This window comes from Anarhichas minor, unplaced genomic scaffold (assembly GCF_050575085.1).
Source record: "Anarhichas minor isolate MPS153535 unplaced genomic scaffold, ASM5057508v1 ptg000074l, whole genome shotgun sequence".
NCBI classification, from domain to species: domain Eukaryota; kingdom Metazoa; phylum Chordata; class Actinopteri; order Perciformes; family Anarhichadidae; genus Anarhichas; species Anarhichas minor.
The window spans coordinates 11044104-11064652 of NW_027466520.1; the positions used below are offsets into that span (position 1 = coordinate 11044104).

Below are 20549 nucleotides of genomic sequence, written 5' to 3' on the forward strand. Positions count from 1 at the left end.
CAGCCTGTTTAAGCATTTGTCATGTAACATAAATATAATTGGCTTATTGAAACTTAACAACTTCTCAAAGGACTCAAAGATTATCATACTTAATCACTCTTAAGAGTGTGAGGGTTAATGAGCATTACATATGGGCATCTGGGCGACTGTGGCTAAGTGGATAGCAGGGCCGACCTTCAATCAGAGGATCGGCGGTTCGATCCCCGGCTCCGCTCCACGCATGTCGATGTGTCCTTGAGCAAGACACTTCTAACCCCAAAATTGCTCCCGTAGCTGTGCCTACGGTGTAGAAATGTGATAAAATCTGAATTGTAAGTCGCTTTGGATAAAAGCGTCTGCTAAATGACTGTAATGTAATGCAATATAAAATATGCAACCTCAAGGAGAGGCCTTTCCTTCTTAGCGTCCCACCTGTAAAAGAACTGTGTGGGGTAATAAATAAGAGTCGTATCAAGGAGCGAGATCAACAGTACCTGTACAGGACATTTTAAATGACTGTAGTGTTGCTGTATTGACCCTAAATACCTAAATTCACTGAATACTGGCAGAATAGAAAAGCTTTCAAGGAAAAAAAAACCGGCAACACATCCATGTGCAGTTAGGTTTCATACAACTCCAGAGAAAAACATTTTAATTCCATAAAGCATTAACAAAAGAGATGCAGTCATTGTTCATTCAGTAAAATGAAAAATAAATAATTAATTGCATTGTGTAAAATGAGGGGGAATAAACGGGTTTGAGTTAATGCTACATTTGTCTAGAGAAGTCCGGCCTATGAGGGTAACATTAAGACAGCTGGAAACAAATGTTGCCTCTAAAAGGCACCGTAAAGGGAGCACTGACCTTTTTAACCTTTTTGGACTGGTCCCTGCTGAAACAAGGTGATGTCTTTCCAAAAATGACAACACACTTCCTTTAACAAAAACCACACTGTTTTCTTCAGTAGTCAATCGTATTGCACTTCAATAAGAACATATTTTTGGGATTAAGGAATGCATTTCAGATCACGGTTGACTGGGGATTGAGATACACGGATAATCACACCCACCCGCCAATGAGTCACCCAACACTAACCCTTTACCTCCTCATTCACATTTTACAACCCACCTCTTCGCTTTTAGCCAATCTCTCACTCATCTGTACTCTCTTCTAAGGATGCACCAATGGCTTTCAGTTGCTGATAGTGACTCTGCTAAACATAATTATTGTCCAGCAACAATAAAATGAGTAATAAAATGATTACTCTAGTTTCACGGCAATAATCTTCATGTGGTGGAATCAGCCGCGGTGCTGTACCAGCAGAATGGCTTGTTCCTGTATCATTAGCCACATCAGCTGATGATATCATGAACCGTAACATACATTTATGTTATGAAAATGTCAGAATGTGTACTAATCACAAATGGTATACTATGAAGCAGGAAGCACTGAAGAAATGTGAATAAAGTGGCATGGACCAGCAGATTCCATGACACCGCACCGTGGGGTCTTTTGCCGACGATTACACCACTTCACTGCCGTGAAATGAGACCCACAAGCGTGAAAATACAGACTGATTAGCTTTGTCAAAACCTCTCCAGTGCTAGTTTGAATACCAGTGCCATCCCCATACATCTCTAGTTTCTCCCTCTCCTGACCGCCATCAGATACACATCTTCCTGACTCCACACTCGCAGCAGAATTTGGCGGATTCAACCGGGTACTTGGTCCCACAAGCATGACAGGACTTGCTCCGCATCCCGCCGTTGTCAACCACGTCATTCCTGCGAAATTCAACAAAGATGACCAAGCAGCAACGTTAGAAACCAAGTACATCACGTTGTTATTCGTGGTGCTTTAGTGCAGGGCTGATGATACTGTTGATAACAGATTATTAAGGGTTTAAATAATGTAGGGATTTTAAATACTTTAAACACATTGCTCACTGTATTATGAGTATTATTTCAGTTAAGTTGAGATAGTACAATATGCAAACAAATACATAACTTCAAATGAAGTCAATATTTTAGTGTTAACATGTCGTGTTTGATGATAAAATGCTGAAGCTTTCCTACAAGGTGTACTTCAAGCACTTCATGGTGAATGTATGTGACATATTTTAGCTTCATTTGTATTAAGTGGCAGCATTACTATCACCCAAGTAAACAGAACCTGTAGCTGTACGGATTGCATTATTATTGACATCATAATTATGCGCTAGACTGCGCACAATTAAGCGCCATTCAGTCACCTGTTGTATAAACTAAAGTTACTGAATGGGACCGGAATGTCCTCGATCTGTATGCAATACTCCGATAAAGCACAAGAGGGCAGGAGAGTTTACATCAACTGTATGGTAGTTTGTTTTGATTCATTCTCGTGTTTATATTTTTAGCAAACCTATTAGTGAACTGGCTCACCTAGATATGCAGGTGTCTACTTTCTTCTTGTTGATTGCCGTTCCCGACTGAGGGGTCCTCACAGAGCCATAGCCGGAGCTCCCACCTCGAGTCTTACTTCCCACACTGAGAGGACAAACAGAAGGAGGAGAAAGACAACCATGTGTAAAGTGCAAACGGTTTGTAAAGACAGTTTAGAGTTTAAAACTGGAATTTTCAGGTTCAAAACTCACATGTGAGTTGACCCACTGTATTCATAGATGTAACCCGTTATTCTTATGAAGCCATCAATTAAGTCAATCATAGTGTTAACCATAGCTTCACATGAGCACTGTGAGTGAGCACTGACCCTGATGGAGGGCTTGTGAGGCCAGAGGGATTGCTCCTCACTGAACCTGCAGAAGAGACCTTACTAGATGGGATCCCTGGAGCAAAAGAGAGAAAAGAGAAGCCTGAGTCATTTCATTAAAAAAAACAAAAAAATGTCACAAATATACAGAACTGTCAGATGTGAACACAACACCCCGCGATGCACGATCAACAGAGCTGTGCCCGTACCAGAGAGCTGTCCAAGGCCTGATCTCTGGGGTAAACGAGAGGAGGCTGAAGGGATGGCTGACACAGCAGGAGAGTTGGCCTTCTTTACAGGGGCAGGAGGCTTGGACTGATAGAGAGAGAGAGAGAGAGAGAGAGAGAGAGAGAGAGAGAGAGAGAGAGAGAGAGAGAGAGAGAGAGAGAGAGAGAGAGAGAGAGAGAGAGAGAGAGAATGGAAAATAAATAAGTAGCCTACATAAAACAACAAAACATTAGCCACGGAGGTCATGGGATGCAAAGCATCAACACAGTCACATTACTTGGGAGACAGAGAAATAGGGATCGGACACACAGGTCATCACTATGCTATAGTTTTTATAAACAAGGGCAGACCATAATGTACAATGCATGGAGTATGGTTCGGCTTTACAAACCGGTGTAAAAATGTGTTGTTAACTGTTGTGAGGAAGAAAATTTGAGAGTTGAAAACACGGATCCACAGTAAATATTTAAAAAGATGGCCGACTGGGAAACAATGTTTTCTCATTATTGGACCCTGCTGTTTTTATTGGCTTCCAAATTGCCGGTAATTCTACGCCTGCTGCAAAGCGGGCATCTAACAATGGTAATAATGGAAAAGGGCAATTATGAATTCACAAACAGCACTCCTTAAATCGTAAAGAATTGTAAATAACATGAGAGGCAGAATTGGCTGCGTAGCTATCTACACATACGCTCTAATCGATATGAATACTGTGGGTAAACACAGCTGTTCTAATTATGAGATGAAAGCTGCATGTGCAATGTCTCATAAATAATATTTCATACTGTCACACTGTCACGTTTTATGTTTAGAACAACCAGATTTGCAATGAGAAATGAATGTAAGAAAATGTAATTTAGAAAATTCAACCAAAGTCAACTTAAGTAAAATAGTATTTTCCAACAGAAACACAAATAGTCTGTTCGTGTGCACACAAATGTAGCGGTGCGGTGTGTGCATGTGTGTACCGGTGTGCGACCAGGAGGCTTCTTGGCATCTCCTAACTTGCCCTTGGTTGGCATACGGGCAGCCTGCTCCTGGCAGAACTTGATGTGTCTGTCAGCTGCACCCTGGTTGAACCTCCGGTCACAGCAAGGGCACTGAACATAGTCTGAAGACAAGACAGGTTAGTGAGAAAATACACATAAAACCTCTCAAGTGACCTGAATCCTGGATATAGAGAGACTTGTAAGTACTGCTAAGTGGGGAAGGTCTGCCTTGTACGTGTGTTTTTCTTTTCTCTTGCAACTGCAAACTCAAGAAGTTACATATCTGGGATTCAACATTCTGAGGGTATTTCCAGCCCATCTTTATAATTTGTCTGTAAAGTTTCCTACTTTCAAAAAAAAATAAAAAATACTTTCCTTGCTTAATTCCTCTATGAGTTACCTGGGTCATAAGTAGGAGGAGGAGGTGGAGGTAATGGTCCGCCATCCTTCATGACCTGAGTGATGACCTTAGCAGCCCGGATGGTAGCGATGAAGTCGTCATGTTTTTTGCGCCAGTTGGACGGCTTCTTTGGAGGTTCTGCCTGGCAGGAGGAATCACAGAGCAGATGTGCTGTTACACCAGCTTGTTTTTAATGTCGATTATTTTTCACCACAACCTGAGACAGCTATTGATGCTGTCATGGTAAACCTCATAACTGTCATTCAGAGAGTGCTGTTATTACTTGAACTGAATGTGCCCACTGAAAACTGGATGTTTTGAAAATGCGGTCACCTAAGTGTCTCTCGTTACTCTCTATTTTAAATGATCTAAACGTTCTTATTTATTTTATTTAAGCCTGAAAATTCCTATAATTTAACTCGTGGTTGTAATGAATGCAGCTCTTAACGACATGCTTCCGACTTTCATTTCTACAAAAAAAAAAAAAAGAATCCCCTTTCTTTCCATCGTGGCAGTCTGAGTATTACCAGAAGCTGATGATTTCTGACAGAAGTAGTTCACTGAGTGTCCTCTGAGCTGTTTCTGTGGCAACATGATAGCCCCTCTGGCACTGAACGTCTACTTCCTCCTATAAAGCTTTTCTTCACAGTTAATTAAGCATGTGTGCCCGACAAACAAGGAGGATAACAATGTTCTGTGATGTCCTGTTAATGCCAGGAAACTGTGACTACTGTTATTCCAGAGGGAGGGCAGATTGAGTGTGCAGCAGTTAATTGAAGCAAAGACCAGAGAAAGAAGAAAGCAATATATATATATATGTGTATATATATATATATATATATATATATATATATAAATGCTAGGCAACAGACGTCTAACTGGACACAATTAAAATCCCAAGGATCAGCAAGTCTTGGTTTATCAGAATTACCTGAAAGGAACAGCGTGTGAGATTTAGAGCCATCTAGTGGTGAGGTTGCAAATTGCAACCAACTGCACATCCCTCAGCTCAGTAACTAACAGAACTACGGTGGCCTTCAGGTACGGATAGGTATCTTTAGGATTTTAGTACAAGGAGCCACTCTTATCAATACTTTTTCATGACTAAATGATCTGAACAGGAATAGAAGTTATTTGTAATTTAGGTATAACTAAATATTGGTTCTAGAGCAGCAACAGTTATGTTTACAACAGCAAAGCCACTAATAACTGGAAACAAATCTAAATTGTCCTGAGTGAAGTTTATAAATGATAATAATGAAGAACACAGGTATCACATACAGTAGTATGTCATTCCTCCTGTCCTCTGTCCTGGCTGCTTTGTCTCAGCCAGCAGAGAAGTTTACAAGAACAAACTAAGACAAACAGACAGACAGCTTTTGGCCGAGCTCTGTATTCTGAAGGTGAGTTGTCAAAGAGTAAGAGTATAACAACAGGTTGTGTCTACAACAGGTTCAAAAGAATCAGTGCAGCTTGAGAAGATAGGGGGTCATACTGTCAACACAGTTATGTTGAAAGAAAATGAAATTATAGTGGCTACATCTTAAGATTTTTAGTTGTGGAAAGGAAAGGAAAATACCACAGATTCAGTGTGTTTTTGAAACTAATACCACCAGTATGAGTTGACACGCCTCCAGACTATTTAAGCCAATGGCTCAAAGAGGGGAAACCAGTATCTATAAAGCCAGAAACAGTGAGGGATCTGAGGGAACGCCATTTGGGCTTCAGCAGATTAATCGTGCCACTAAAAACTAATGTACACAGAAAGAAAGGACAAATGAAAAAAAAGACAAATCAACTTACTTTCCCAGTAGAAGATGAACCTTGTGACTGAAATACAATTGAAAGCGCCTACATTTATATAGGCTGAATTGTACATATTCAAATGTCATGAAACTGTTCTTGCAGTTATTTTCGGACAGAGATTCCACACACAGATGTACAACTTTGAGCAGTTTTTCTCTTCCTATTAAATCAAATTGAACCCCCCCCCCCCCCCCCCCCCCTAAGGTGTAGTCTTACCTTTGGTTTGAGGGGTTTGAGCGTGGGGAGGTCTGTACCCTCAGCTCTCTGTCGGCTAGAGTCAAAAACCTTCCTCCTTTTGGTTGCTGACTTTTGGCAGATTTTCGCATGCCTTTGCTGTAGTGAGAGAAAAAAAGATGCACAGGACACAACAACTACACAAACGTAATGTGTCTCGACATGTTTTTGGGAAACATTTGAGATCTGTGCCTCTTTATTACCCTATCTGCCATTTTGTCTCAATCACAATTCAGAAATGATTATTTTTTTGTTGTTTTGAAAGAGTCAGAGAGCAAGACATGTGTGATTTCTGTGACAGCTGTGAAGTAAAGAATGCAAAACATCTTTCAAGGAAAATCTAACTACAAACTACAAAGTTGTTCACACAAATACACGCATGCCAACAAATGCATAACACATTATTTGACAACTAATTTGGTTGAGTGCTTGTAGAAGTGCACAAATGTGTGTATTGGCATCACAGGAAAACAATATGTTATTATTGAGATCATTGTAGCTTTTATGTGATAAAACCCATCTCTGTATTATGTTTTAGTCATGTTAGCAAAACACAGACAGTAATGATGACAGCAAATATAGTGGTATTAATGAACATATGCATCATATGTGTCTTTATCTATGTCTTTAACTACTATATAGATATGAATGTGTACAAAATGCTTTACACAATAACAATTATGTAAAGAAGTGCTGTAAGTAATCTCAATAGTGCTTCAAGTGTACAAACAGCATTTGTTTTTCGGGTTTGATTCCTTGGTGACAAATTCTATTACATAGCAGCCAACCATTATCTACATTTACATACATTATACTACAGCAAGTCCTTGGTCAGGGTTTTAAATCATGTAGACTAAAATCTTACACGTATAAGACATATAATATTTTTTTTACCAGGACTTTAGGGAGGAAGGATCTGTTACAGGTTTCGCATTGAGTCAGATCCCCAGCAGGAGGAGCAGCATTGTCTGTAAGAATAAAAGATGCAATTCTGGTTATAGTGAAGGAAGTTTTATATCACAGATAACATGAATGCACCACAGCTCTGGCCACCTTTATCTTTATCAGCTGTACACAAACATTGGGTTTGTTGGCGACAACACATAGCAGTTAAATGCTAAACGTTATGTTCTCTCACATAAATGTAATAATGTTGTTCCCACAATGGCATAACGGCACGGCAGACGTTATTACCTACATTTAAGGGCTAAATGCACTACTATGCTTTCATTTATGTCACGGTTCTTTAGGTAGCAGCATGCTAACACTGGATAGCTCCTATGGCTAATGTAGGGATCACACCCATTCAGAGACAGTCGGAGCTAGCTTCATCTTCGGCCCTGACGTTAAACTAGCATTACTTAGGCTAAATCCCACACACACAAAAAGAGGTCGCTGACAAAAATTGAATGCTAACGCAGTGCTGTATCCGTCAAATTGAAATAATGAAAATGGAGAGGCTGTAAGCTCGACTTTGCCACGAAACATCGAAATAAATAAACACATAATCGTCAATTTCGTTCACCTTCAAATTCTTCCATCATTAGGTTATCCCTTGTCTGATGCTGCTGTTGTTACAGGCGGCCAAAAGTAGCCAGTGGAAGTGAGAGGATTCACCCCTATCCACTTCCGGCTTCGCTAAAATACGGAGGACACAGTCTCAAATTGGGAAAATCACCTCTAGTTTTCCAGAAAATGTACAGTTGCAATGCATGCGGAATGCATCAATATTTAGGGTCTTTGTAAGTTACTGATAGTGCTTTGACAACTACACATTTAGGAGTTTCCTCTCGCATATGCAAAATATAGCTATGTCTTATATTGGTCGTGTTGTATTACGAGGATTTTCTCATAATATTAATTCATGTATGTATCATTTATATACAGTTCTATATAATTCAGTTTGTAGGATCTTCCCTGTGACAATATATTTCAGGTCTGTCGGTCTAACAGTCAGTGGTTTTCATTGGCTGGAAATGAGAGCGAAGCGTCTTGACATTACTGATCTTTGGCTTCCAATAGCAACTGGATTGTGTTGTACCGCTTCATGTGCTAACATCAGAGTATTTCATTGGATGTTACCGCACGGTCCAGCCCGTGGGTTCCGCGTGTACTTTGAACAGTGATGGGGCGTTGGAGGTAACCCCCTGTTCCCTCGTTGTTATCATTATTTCCAAATATGGCATTACATTAAACTAACTAATAAACAATTTTTATATCAGGCAAGGATCACCCTACCTAATTTTACTGAAATCTAGTCAATTCTGAGCTGCAAGGGCTGAACAACAACTTTAGCTTGATTCAGTGATTTAGTGAGTAGAAAGGTACTCGTTAGCATATAAGATACAAAAATATGTATTTATTTTATTGTAGGTATGCCTATATACACTTCCTGCATAATTCAATCACACATTTTTACAAATTGGTTGGACTTTTTATATGTCAACCTTGACCTCATGAGATGACTGTGATCATAGCTCCCAAATAATAAAACTAGTGTATTCCCTTGTTGCATTTGTTGGCTCAAACACTTTCCCAGGGCACTCGGAAGTTCCCAGTTTGGCATATTGAGCACATGTGTCATCTGAATGAAGTAATTCACAGCCAGATGCTGACTGGCTATGGCCTCGCTGACTTCATCACAACAAGACCACTGTTCTCACACTGGCTCTCTGCTCTATGTGATCTCCCTCTCTCTCTGTCTGTCTAACACACACACACACACACACACACACACACACACACGTTTTGATGAATAAATAATCTGTTCACCTGATTTTTAAACTATAACTTGAGTTCCATTTATCTTTTAGAGACAGGAGGGGAAGAGAGAGGGAGGGGAGAGGAGAGGAGGACAGGAGAGAGGAGGTTTGGGTTTTCAAATTCCCTTAATTGATCCAGGAGACACCAGATCACTGTCACATCATCAATTAAAAATAAATAAATAATAAAACAACTCATCTGAGGACAGAAACATATAAACTTTAAATTAACAATCAGCTCTCCCTTCTCCCCCACGGAGCATGACACCGCCCCAACAGCCCAAATGCAGCTGAAAACCTGCACATTGTCCATCATCTGATAGTAAGTGTATTCCACACTCAGTCGGGCCTTCAGCAGTCCCTCCAGAACCGGTACCAGCTCCACACTGCCCGCACTCTGAGCCCGGTTCCTGCGAGTTAGCCAAATGGCCAACTTAGCAATACCAGACAAAAAGTTCACCAAAGTGTGTACAGTGTTCATCCTAGCAGAGTATTTCGGACCAAAGAACCCATTCGTGCACATTACTAACTTTGCTTCTTCCCACAAGTACTTGTTAAACAACTAATTTAACATGTGCATACATGCCACTATGCACAATATTAATTAGTAAAGTTACATCAAGTTTCTACTTTAACAAAACAAAATGGATCAAAGAGAGTAATGCAGGTGTGATGCAGGGGTGTGTAAATGTAATGTCTCTGGAGAGACATTTGTCCAACGATGGCCCAAAGACAGACAGGATGTGGACCAGTAAACAAACCTCAGAAAATATGTTTTCATTTTATTTCAAAATGATGTTTGTGTCACTTATTTTGAAAATCTGGCTTCCTGTCTCTAAAAAATATATCACAACAATGCAGGAAACCTGTGAAAACAGCAGGTCCACGTGCTGTCAATCTGTGGATACTGGAGGACCACATAGGACCAAGGACAGGGTCCAACCTGACACCCTCAACCTCCATGCAAACATGCATCTCTATATTATTGGAAATTATATGAGACCGTGTTTTTTAAATAGGCCTGAGTGGAGACTTAATGTGTGGTTAACCCCTGGGCATGTCACGTGACTCTCAAACGCGACAGGAGAGTAGTTGTATTATTTGAGCTCATGTGGATATGGATATTCCTCTTAAAGTTGTATTTAATGTCTGTTTGTGCAGCGGAGGACTTTTGAGGACCTGATGGAGACTCTGAGGTGAGAACTAGCTGTTCTCAGCAGGGACCTGAACGTTCCATCGTTACCATGTTTACCATGTTTACCAAATTATTCTAAATTCAGTCTGTTCCGTTGATCAGTCAGAAAAAGCAGAAATATCTACTTTCACTCGACGAAATCTCCCAAGAAACACCTTCAAACCAGGATTTCTTTGCATCGCTGACTTCCAGATAAAGGTTTGAACAAATTTGCAGGGAAAAAAATTTATATACTTTTTCCAACACTGTTTTTTGTGTTTCTCTATGTATTTATAGACTTTCTGAACCGATGTTTATCCTAATATTGATAATATTTTCAGTTATCAGTGTATATTAATCCACTAGGACTGACTTTTGACTGTTTAGACCAAGTTTAAACAAGTTTATCTGAACCAAAGCTGCATTCTTCGTTAGCTAACGTTAGCTTCATAGACCCGACCGTCCAGCGTTAGCTTAAACTGAGAAATGCTAATAAAAATATTGTTTCTTTATATTTATATAACTTCTAGGTGATACGGATCACAAGTGATGCACGCATGATAATATATTTAATCCATATTAACTCACAATTCACACATTTCCTACATACTTGTGATATTTTTCATATATGAGGCTATTTTACACATAAAGTTGTTTATAAATGTGTCACTTTTATGTCGTCGTGCCCTGAATATTAACACGATGAACAGCAGAGAGTGAAACAACCACTAAAAGATATTTTCTATAGAAAAAGTGCTGATATGTTTCTGACTTTTAGTCAATCAGCAAGACCGCTTTAAATTTACCTTTTTTTTTTTTAAATGTAGTCTGGCGTAAACCTCGCTGTGTAAAATGTATCTGAGTGTAGATGTACTCTGTGTAAACTGTAATAAAGCGTCCAGACTGATAGTAATTATCTACACACGTGTTTACATGCACCCACATATTAATGTTTACAATAAACAGCTGATAGAAATCAGTACAATACACAGCCTAATCCATGTGCTCATGAATTATGAAAACAAAATGGTGGTGTGAATATCAGAGCAGGTCAGGTGTCATTTTAATCATGTGACGGTAAACTGTGTTGTGTTCAGTGAAACTGTATCAGTGGTGACTGTGTTCATGCAGCATGGAGACATATGGAAGGCCTCCTGCAGTAACAACACTGTGAAACAAATGCAAACATGTGGCACTGTACTGGGTTTGTTTCTGCTAATACTTTTGCGAGCGTATCATTTATTGTATGACATTTACTTTCTATCTAGTCACACTGCTTTGTGCTACTGATCCTTTCAATGTGATATGTGATGTGAGAAATAACTATGATGTGGATCAGTGGTCTGAGGGTTGTCTGTGTTTTTACCCTCAGATGGCATTACGGTGCACCTACGTCCAGGTCCAGGTCCCGGACCCTTACCAGCCCGGCGTCTTACGGACCATCTTCCGGATCAGAGATCTGATGAGCTCCTCACCTAGTCCCCCACCAGACTACAACCCTGGCAGCACGGACACAGTCCCTCCAACCGGGAGCACGGTAAGAACAAAGAACCTGAACGTCACACAGTTATTTTAACACTTTGATAAGTTTCTTCATCATCTCCCATTGAGACTCATATTCCGAATGTGCTGTGTATGTCCAAAGAAGAAGAAAACGGTTTGCTCATCTTTAACTGTTTTTGGACGGTGTGTTTGGCTAACAGCTAACAGAACTGCCTGCAGAGACAGAGTTATCCTGAGCCTTTTTATTGGGCATCAACATCACGTTTACTTCTGTATTGTCAAAAGAAATAGACTTGAAGTCTCGGTTACGAGCACAGAGCTGATTCACACGTCTGCGTAGATTAAATTGCGATTTAAAACGCGTCTGATACACAATTTTGGGTTGTATTTATTCAATCAAAAATTACAGCAGTGGTCGTTGCACACACACCTGGGAGAGATCTATTACTGCATAGGGGCACTGATCCTCCTTAATTCAATATGTGATGTGAGAAAGTCTATATGATGTAACAGTCCTTAGTTTGTTTCCATGATGTGGAGCAGTGGTCTGATGGTTGTATTTCTTTTTTTTAAACTTTCAGGCGGGACGACGCTTCACGTGGAGGAGTTTCCTCGTCCCGGACCCCAACCGCCCCGACGCCCCACGGATCATCCTCCGTAGGATCCCAGCCTCACAACGCAGGACTGGCTCCTCCACTCGCTGTGACCCATCTCCTCCCTCCCCTTGGGTCTTCTCCACTCCTATTTCTCCTCTTTCTTCTTCTAGCTCCTCTTCTCCCTCTTCTTCTAGCTCCTCCTCTCCCTCTTCTTCTAGCTCCTCCTCTCCCTCTTCTTCTAGCTCCTCCTCTCCCTCTTCTTCTAGCTCCTCTTCTCCCTCTTCTTCTAGCTCCTCCTCTAGGTCGTCTTCTAGCTCCTCCTCTAGTTCTTCCTGGACCATCCCCCCAAGTTCCCCTCAAAGAAAGAGAAGGTACGTTTATTATTATTCAGCACATTTCTGCAACAAGGCCATTCAAAGTTTTCTAAACAAGACATCAAAAGCATTGAGACAAAAGTAACACGACACACAATGACATTTAAATACAATTAAAAGCATTAAAGAGCCAAGACAACAGGAAAGTAAGACAAGCTAAAATAGAATAAGAGAGGAATAGAAAACAAGACTAAAGACAGCGGTGAATAGAAAGACTTCAGCCTTGATTTAAAAGAAGTGACAGTTGTAGCCGACTCTGGTAGTTTATTCCAGATAAATTAAGTTTTTATAAATCCTGCTGAGACATAAATCTTAAATCCTTGATATATTCTTATGGTGCTAGTAGGCTGACTTTGTGGTTGTCTTCATGTGAGTCCATGACTACACCTAGATTTCTGTCTTGGTCTCTGGTTTTCAACATTGTCGATCTAAGCAGAGCGCTGACTTCTACTTTTTACTCTAAAACAACTACCCCAGTGTTGTCTTTGTTTAATTGAAGAAGAATCTACCACATTCAATTGTTGATTGGTCCAATGCACTCACTCTGTGCTTGTACTGGACAATACTCTCCTGGTTATATGGTTATGTAACATTGTGTGTCATCTGCATAATTTTGATAACTTATTTTGTTGTTTTTCCAAAGCTCCTCTACTCAACCTCAGGGACCAGGTGAGCCTATGAAGCGTCGGCTAGTGTTGAGACCCGGTTGGCAGTTTGTGGTGCAACAGACACAGAACCTCCAGGTAATGTGAAGCACCACAATCCAATCAAAGGAGAGGAGAGAGTGTTAGGTTTTATTAGATTTTGTTAAGTTTTATTTGAGTGTGTTAAGTTTTATTAGATTTTGTTAAGTTTTATTTGAGTGTGTTAAGTTTTATTAGATTTTGTTAAGTTTTATTTGAGTGTGTTAAGTTTTATTAGATTTTGTTAAGTTTTATTTGAGTGTGTTAAGTTTTATTAGATTGTGTTAAGTTTTATTTGAGTGTGTTAAGTTTTATTAGATTGTGTTAAGTTTTATTTGAGTGTGTTAAGTTTTATTAGATTTTGTTAAGTTTTATTTGAGTGTGTTAAGTTTTATTAGATTTTGTTAAGTTTTATTTGATTGTATTGCCACTGCACCGAGACTCAGGCAGGGTGTCTGCACACAGCGAGTGGTCTGGGGGGAATAGCGTGAACCTCCAACGTGTTTCGACCCTCCAGGGAAGCTCCTCTGTGCAGAGAATTAATAGGATGTCCACAGCATATCAAGGGGGTTCACATGTCTGTCGACGCCCACCCTTAGTCCGACAAGAGTCCTCAGTGACAAGGAGAGGAGGAGAGAGTGTTAGGTTTTATTAGATTGTGTTTTATTTGATTGTGTTTTATTGTATTAGATTGTGTTTTATTAGATTGTGTTTTGTTGTATTAGATTGTGTTTTATTTGATTGTGTTAAGTTTTATTAGATTGTGTTTTATTAGATTGTGTTTTGTTGTATTAGATTGTGTTTTATTTGATTGTGTTAGGTTTTATTAGATTGTGTTTTATTAGATTGTGTTAAGTTGTATTAGATTGTGTTTTATTTGATTGTGTTAAATTGTATTAGATTGTGTTTTATTAGATTGTGTTTTGTTGTATTAGATTGTGTTTTATTTGATTGTGTTAAGTTGTATTAGATTGTGTTTTATTAGATTGTGTTTTGTTGTATTAGATTGTGTTTTATTTGATTGTGTTAGGTTTTATTAGATTGTGTTTTATTAGATTGTGTTAAGTTGTATTAGATTGTGTTTTATTTGATTGTGTTAAATTGTATTAGATTGTGTTTTATTAGATTGTGTTTTGTTGTATTAGATTGTGTTTTATTAGATTGTGTTTTGTTGTATTAGATTGTGTTTTATTAGATTGTGTTTTGTTGTATTAGATTGTGTTTTATTAGATTGTGTTAAGTTGTATTAGATTGTGTTTTATTAGATTGTGTTAGGTTTTATTAGATTGTTTTTTATTAGATTGTGTTAAGTTGTATTAGATTGTGTTTTATTTGATTGTGTTAAGTTGTTTTAGATTGTGTTTTATTAGATTGTGTTTTGTTGTATTAGATTGTGTTTTATTAGATTGTGTTAAGTTGTATTAGATTGTGTTTTATTAGATTGTGTTTTGTTGTATTAGATTGTGTTTTATTAGATTGTGTTTTGTTGTATTAGATTGTGTTTTATTAGATTGTGTTAAATTGTATTAGATTGTGTTTTGTTAGATTGTGTTTTGTTGTATTAGATTGTGTTTTATTAGATTGTGTTAAATTGTATTAGATTGTGTTTTGTTAGATTGTGTTTTGTTGTATTAGATTGTGTTTTATTTGATTGTGTTAAGTTGTATTAGATTGTGTTTTATTAGATTGTGTTAGGTTTTATTAGATTGTGTTTTATTAGATTGTGTTTTGTTGTATTAGATTGTGTTTTATTAGATTGTGTTTTATTAGATTGTGTTTTGTTGTATTAGATTGTGTTTTATTAGATTGTGTTTTATTAGATTGTGTTTTGTTGTATTAGATTGTGTTTTATTAGATTGTGTTTTGTTGTATTAGATTGTGTTTTATTAGATTGTGTTTTATTAGATTGTGTTTTATTAGATTGTGTTTTGTTGTATTAGATTGTGTTTTATTAGATTGTGTTAAGTTGTATTAGATTGTGTTTTATTAGATTGTGTTAGGTTTTATTAGATTGTGTATTATTAGATTGTGTTAAGTTGTATTAGATTGTGTTTTATTTGATTGTGTTAAGTTGTTTTAGATTGTGTTTTATTAGATTGTGTTTTGTTGTATTAGATTGTGTTTTATTAGATTGTGTTAAGTTGTTTTAGATTGTGTTTTATTAGATTGTGTTTTGTTGTATTAGATTGTGTTTTATTAGATTGTGTTTTGTTGTATTCGATTGTGTTTTGTTAGATTGTGTTAAGTTGTATTAGATTGTGTTTTGTTGTATTAGATTGTGTTTTATTAGATTGTGTTTTATTAGATTGTGTTTTGTTGTATTAGATTGTGTTTTATTAGATTGTGTTTTGTTGTATTAGATTGTGTTTTATTAGATTGTGTTAAGTTGTATTAGATTGTGTTTTGTGTTAAGTTTTATTAGATTGTGTTAAGTTGTATTAGATTGTGTTTTGTGTTAAGTTGTATTAGATTGTGTTGTATTAGATTGTGTTTTGTGTTAAGTTGTATTAGATTGTGTTGTATTAGATTGTGTTTTGTTGTGTTAGGGTTAGGGTTAGGGTTAGTCTCCTCTGCGAATCGCCACCTTAACGTGGTGGAGGAGTTTGAGTGGCTCAGTGATCCTGGGAGCTATGTTGCCCGGGGCATTAGCCCCTGGTAGGGTCTCCCAAGGCAAACAGGTTTCAGGGGAGAGCCCAGACTAAGAGCGGTTCAAAACGACCTTTATGATAAGTAGCCCACGGACTTTAGCCACCTTGCCCGGACCAGGGAAGATTTATTTGATTGTGTTTTATTTGATTGTGTTAAGTTTTATTTGATTGTGTTGTCACTGCACCGAGACTCAGGCAGGGTGTCTGCACACAGCGAGTGGTCTGGGGGGAATAGCGTGAACCTCCAACGTGTTTCGACCCTCCAGGGAAGCTCCTCTGTGCAGAGAATTAATAGGATGTCCACAGCATATCAAGGGGGTTCACATGTTTGTCGACGCCCACCCTTAGTCCGACAAGAGTCCTCAGTGACAAGGAGAGGAGGAGAGAGTGTTAGGTTTTATTAGATTGTGTTTTATTAGATTGTGTTAAGTTGTATTGGATTGTGTTTTATTTGATTGTGTTAAGTTGTATTAGATTGTGTTTTGTTGTATTAGATAGTCTCCTCCGCGAATCGCCACCTTAACGTGGTGGAGGAGTTTGAGTGGCTCAGTGATCCTGGGAGCTATGTTGCCCGGGGCATTAGCCCCTGGTAGGGTCTCCCAAGGCAAACAGGTTTCAGGGGAGAGCCCAGACTAAGAGCGGTTCAAAACGACCCTTATAAGTAGCCCACGGACTTTAGCCACCTCGCCCGGACCAGGGAAGATTTATTTGATTGTGTTTTATTTGATTGTGTTAAGTTGTATTAGATTGCGTTAAGTTGTATTTGATTGCGTTAAGTTGTATTTGATTGTGTTTTTTATTAGATTGTTTTCCAAAGCTCCTCTAATCAACCTCAGGGACCAGGTGAGCTTTTGACGGTAAGTCCAGGTAAGCGTCGGCTAGTATGTGACCACCTTGAGTCGGAAGAGGTGAGGAACAGAAGGCTTAATCCTGCGTGTAGGAACCAGTTTAACAGCTGGTGGTGCCACACTGGACCTCCAGGTCATGTTGAGCACCAGGGACAAGGTGGGTCTATCAAGGTATGTCCCCCTAAACCGACTCAGGGACCCGGTGAGGCTTTAAAGGTAAGTCCCCCTAAACCGACTCAGGGACCCGGTGAGGCTTTAAAGGTAAGTCCCGGTGAGTGTCGGCCGTTAGAGGACCACCCTGAGCCGGAGTGGGCGAGGAACATGAGGCTCCGACAAGAGTCCTCAGTGACCAGGAGAGGATGACAGGTGGACAGGTTAGTGTGAATCCTCTCGTAAAACAGGTAAATGTTAATTTTCATATATTTTTTTCTGATACTGATGGATAATTTATATGTTCACCTTTATTCTTTAAAGATGTTAGGTCTACTTCCTGTTGTCTATTTGTTTTCATGAAGAGAGGGGTGTGAACCTTTTTATGCAAAAGGATCACACGAGTATCATTTCTTATTTTCAGATAAGATAACTTGTGTTCCATTTGTCTTTTAGGGAGAGGAGGTTTTCAAATGCCCTTTATTGATCCAGGAGACACCAGATCACCGTCACATCATCAATTCGAAAAAATAAAAATAAAACTCATCCGAGCCCTGACTTTTTCATGCTGTTTTACTTCACATTAAAAAGGGCTTTATTTTGAAAATAAATTTACCCGGAAGTCGCTGTATTCTGACATCGGCTTGACGTTGGTAAATCCTCTGTCCTGTGGAATAATTAGAGTGACATTCAAGCTGATGTGATTAATCCTTGCGACTACTGGGAAGCCCGTCGACCTAAACGGGTACCATGCTGATAAAGTAGGAATAGAGTGTGCATGCCCGGCATGGTAATTCAATGTGTAACGTTCACCATGCAGGCTGCGTTAACAGGGACTGACTGATCTCACTGGGAGTCTTTGTTAACGTGTGACAGACATATTGCTGTAGATTTTTTTTAATTATTAGAAACAAATTGAGCATGTCTATATTCATGCACCATTAATGGCATGTCTCTTTATAAAGGTTAGGTCTTTACTGTGATTTATTAGAGAACACTTGATGTGCCTCCACTTAGCCCTTAATGACATTTTAAAACTGCTCAAATAAAAGGTTTGCAATGGACTAATGACAGCTCATACAGAATCATGGCATGTAATTGGCTACGTTATTAACCCTGTCACACACACACCTATTAGAATAACATTGGTTTAAGTTTGTGCGACTCGATTCCTTCACTCCCCTGACACTTTTCTGTTAGACAGCTAATCAAAAAGGTAGCAGACCAGGAGCACTTTTTTTTTTTAGTCAGTGACAGAGAGGACAGAGCACTCTGACCTGCTGTCTTATTCAGGGATTTGATTTAGAAACATTTGTTTGGAGTATGTGCTAGATATATTTTTGTTCAGGCCAGCTGCGCTCTATAGTTCCCCCTTGGGAGCGAGGCAGTAACTACAGCAGAGCTTGCCTCTGCAAGGGCAGGACACACACAGCTTATGTTCTGCTTCATGGGGGCAACAGCGTGACTAAATTATGTAAACTGTCAATTCATATTTCATAGAATATGAGCATATGAAATGCAATGCCAAGAATGTTTCATCACTTTTGGCTACAAATAAAACTACCTCTTCAGTCTAAAATATCCACATTTACAGGCAGTAACAAATTGTCATTTATAGTATTTGTAGCATTGCGCTTATGTTCTATATAGATTTTGACAAGAATTCTGTACCTCATTGAAATTGTGAGCATTAAAGACTTGACTTCCTGCCTTCAAGTGGATTTTTTTTTATTTTTTTTTATGCACAAGTTTATGGTGGAAATGTTTTTTTTTTTTCTATGTAAAGGAAAACATTCAGGCAAAAGGTGAAAACTCAAAATATAATGCAGTAAGGCTTTCAGGCTCTTCTATATCACTTTCAAATACTATTCGGCTGTAGATCAATGCACATGTCTGCATGATTTACTCTTCCATCCTCTTGTTTTGGGAATTAACCTCTTCAAATGTGCATGTGGCATTTCAATTAATTTATTAACCCCAGAGCTCATTTGCATTTCAGCAAGATTCCTGCTCATGTTCAAAATGTTCCACACTGAGAAGTTGCAATATCGAGAAACAAAAATAGACTCATAATTTAATGAGAATAAAGTCATACTATTTCAAGACAAACAAGCAGTAATACAAATGGCAAGTTTATTTCTGATCATGATGACATTTGCTAATAATTGTTCTGGACATCGGTGCGCGGTTGCCTGTCGTAGCATAGACATGTTTGGTATTTCTGATCAATTATATTGGCTAAATGTACTTTATCCAGTTGGATTTTGGTTTGAACACAACATTTTCCATTTATCTTCTAAAAAGGTCCAACGGTATAGTCTTTATCATGCAGATATTTGTACCATTTGCAAAAATAGACCATTGCCACTGACTCAGCATCACAGTTTGCCTCCGACACCAACTCTCTGCTTTTACATTGGAGAACAATCATCCTGTGTCTCTTGCGTCCCCATGTTGAGGCCGACAATTGTATATATGGACACAGTCTGTTGAGTATTGCCCGTCTTGACACCATTTTCAGAATGACAGCTGAGTGGGAGCATGCTCAGATGATGACATAGGAGGCATCCAGAAATAGTCAATCACAGTCTGCTCGGCTCTGGAAATAGCCACAAATAGATGTAAGAGCGAAGGTCATTTTTCATAAATTTTCTTATTAGTTAAAACCCCAATATTTAGAACAGAGTAAAAACAAAAATCAAACAATTCAAAAGGGGACATTAAGTTTCAGTAATGCTTGTTTGTCTTTGTATTCTTACAAGTGTATACATAAATAAAAAAATAATTTTAATTCGTGAAAATTTGCTGAAGGGCAGCCTCACCCAGGCAGATTAATACAGCGTGTTAGATTATCAACAGAGGGGTTTAACCTAAATCTCTGGCAACACAGCTCCCTTCCTGCTCCATGGATGACATTTGAATACAGTGCTGTCCTTTGTCTCCTCTCGGCGGTCCGGCCGCAGGAACGCCATCCATGATATCCCAGCAGCCCCCGGAGTGGAGGGACCCGCTGACCTGTCACAGAGTCTGGCACAGCTCGACATCAACAAGCCAGGTGAGAAGCAACACTACGGCGATCTGACAAGGGAATAAAGGAGGTGCGCACCGCTATTTGAGATGAGATGCAGGTGAGGAGATGGGCCCGGTAATTGCAAAATGAGGAAAGTGGAAACAGGTGTGTAGATGGATGGGGCAGTCAGGTGATTGGGAAAAGAGGGAAAGTCCGGGGGCATTTGGTGGATAGATGGACAATGGCAGCCTTGGGAATAGTGGAAATGTGGCTGAAGAGAGGGACATAGTGGCAGAATGAGCCGCAATATGCGTGTGAGTGAAGCAGACATTGTGACACATATTTCCACTGGGGCCACGATCAACAAGTGAATAGGAAAATGTTACAAACATTAAAATATGTTGCAATCCATCAATA

The 20549-nt window shown here is 39.0% G+C and overlaps 2 protein-coding genes across 5 annotated transcripts; one reads left to right on the forward strand and one right to left on the reverse strand.

The window, feature by feature from the left end:
- Window positions 1-614: 614 nt before the first annotated feature.
- zc2hc1a (zinc finger, C2HC-type containing 1A) lies at window positions 615-7995 on the reverse strand. Of its 4 annotated transcripts, none has more exons than XM_076080401.1 (10): window positions 7910-7995; window positions 7279-7352; window positions 6367-6483; window positions 6148-6174; window positions 4345-4486; window positions 3924-4066; window positions 2937-3042; window positions 2728-2803; window positions 2400-2504; window positions 615-1763 (listed from the first exon to the last, which is right to left on the reverse strand). In XM_076080401.1, exons 1-10 carry the CDS (start codon window positions 7926-7928, stop codon window positions 1643-1645), a joined length of 930 nt encoding a protein of 309 aa, XP_075936516.1. In that variant the 5' UTR covers window positions 7929-7995; the 3' UTR covers window positions 615-1642. The 4 variants fall into 4 exon arrangements, 3 of the variants coding, with proteins under 3 accessions (XP_075936516.1, XP_075936515.1, XP_075936517.1); XM_076080400.1 differs by having other exon boundaries at window positions 6148-6195; XM_076080402.1 differs by lacking the exon at window positions 6148-6174.
- A 2071-nt stretch (window positions 7996-10066) lies between these two features.
- On the forward strand, window positions 10067-20224 carry LOC142937804 (uncharacterized). The gene is made up of 4 exons (XM_076080891.1): window positions 10067-11857; window positions 12405-12877; window positions 13437-13536; window positions 16928-20224. Exons 1-4 carry the CDS (start codon window positions 11567-11569, stop codon window positions 17333-17335), a joined length of 1272 nt encoding a protein of 423 aa, XP_075937006.1. The 5' UTR covers window positions 10067-11566; the 3' UTR covers window positions 17336-20224.
- Window positions 20225-20549: the final 325 nt, after the last annotated feature.

Excerpts from the sequence above, each read along its gene's own strand:
- zc2hc1a (XM_076080400.1), bottom strand. Across the intron at positions 4,487-6,147 it reads GTTCATCTTCTACTGGGAAA|GCAGAACCTCCAAAGAAGCC; the intron begins GTAAGTTGATTT and ends TCCTCCTGCCAG. Across the intron at positions 4,067-4,344 it reads TCCTCCTACTTATGACCCAG|ACTATGTTCAGTGCCCTTGC; the intron begins GTAACTCATAGA and ends TCTTGTCTTCAG.
- LOC142937804 (XM_076080891.1), top strand. The coding sequence starts at position 11,567 with ATGACATTTACTTTCTATCTAGTCACACTGCTTTGTGCTACTGATCCT. Across the intron at positions 11,858-12,404 it reads TCCCTCCAACCGGGAGCACG|GCGGGACGACGCTTCACGTG; the intron begins GTAAGAACAAAG and ends TTAAACTTTCAG. Across the intron at positions 12,878-13,436 it reads AAAGCATTGAGACAAAAGTA|CTCCTCTACTCAACCTCAGG; the intron begins ACACGACACACA and ends GTTTTTCCAAAG.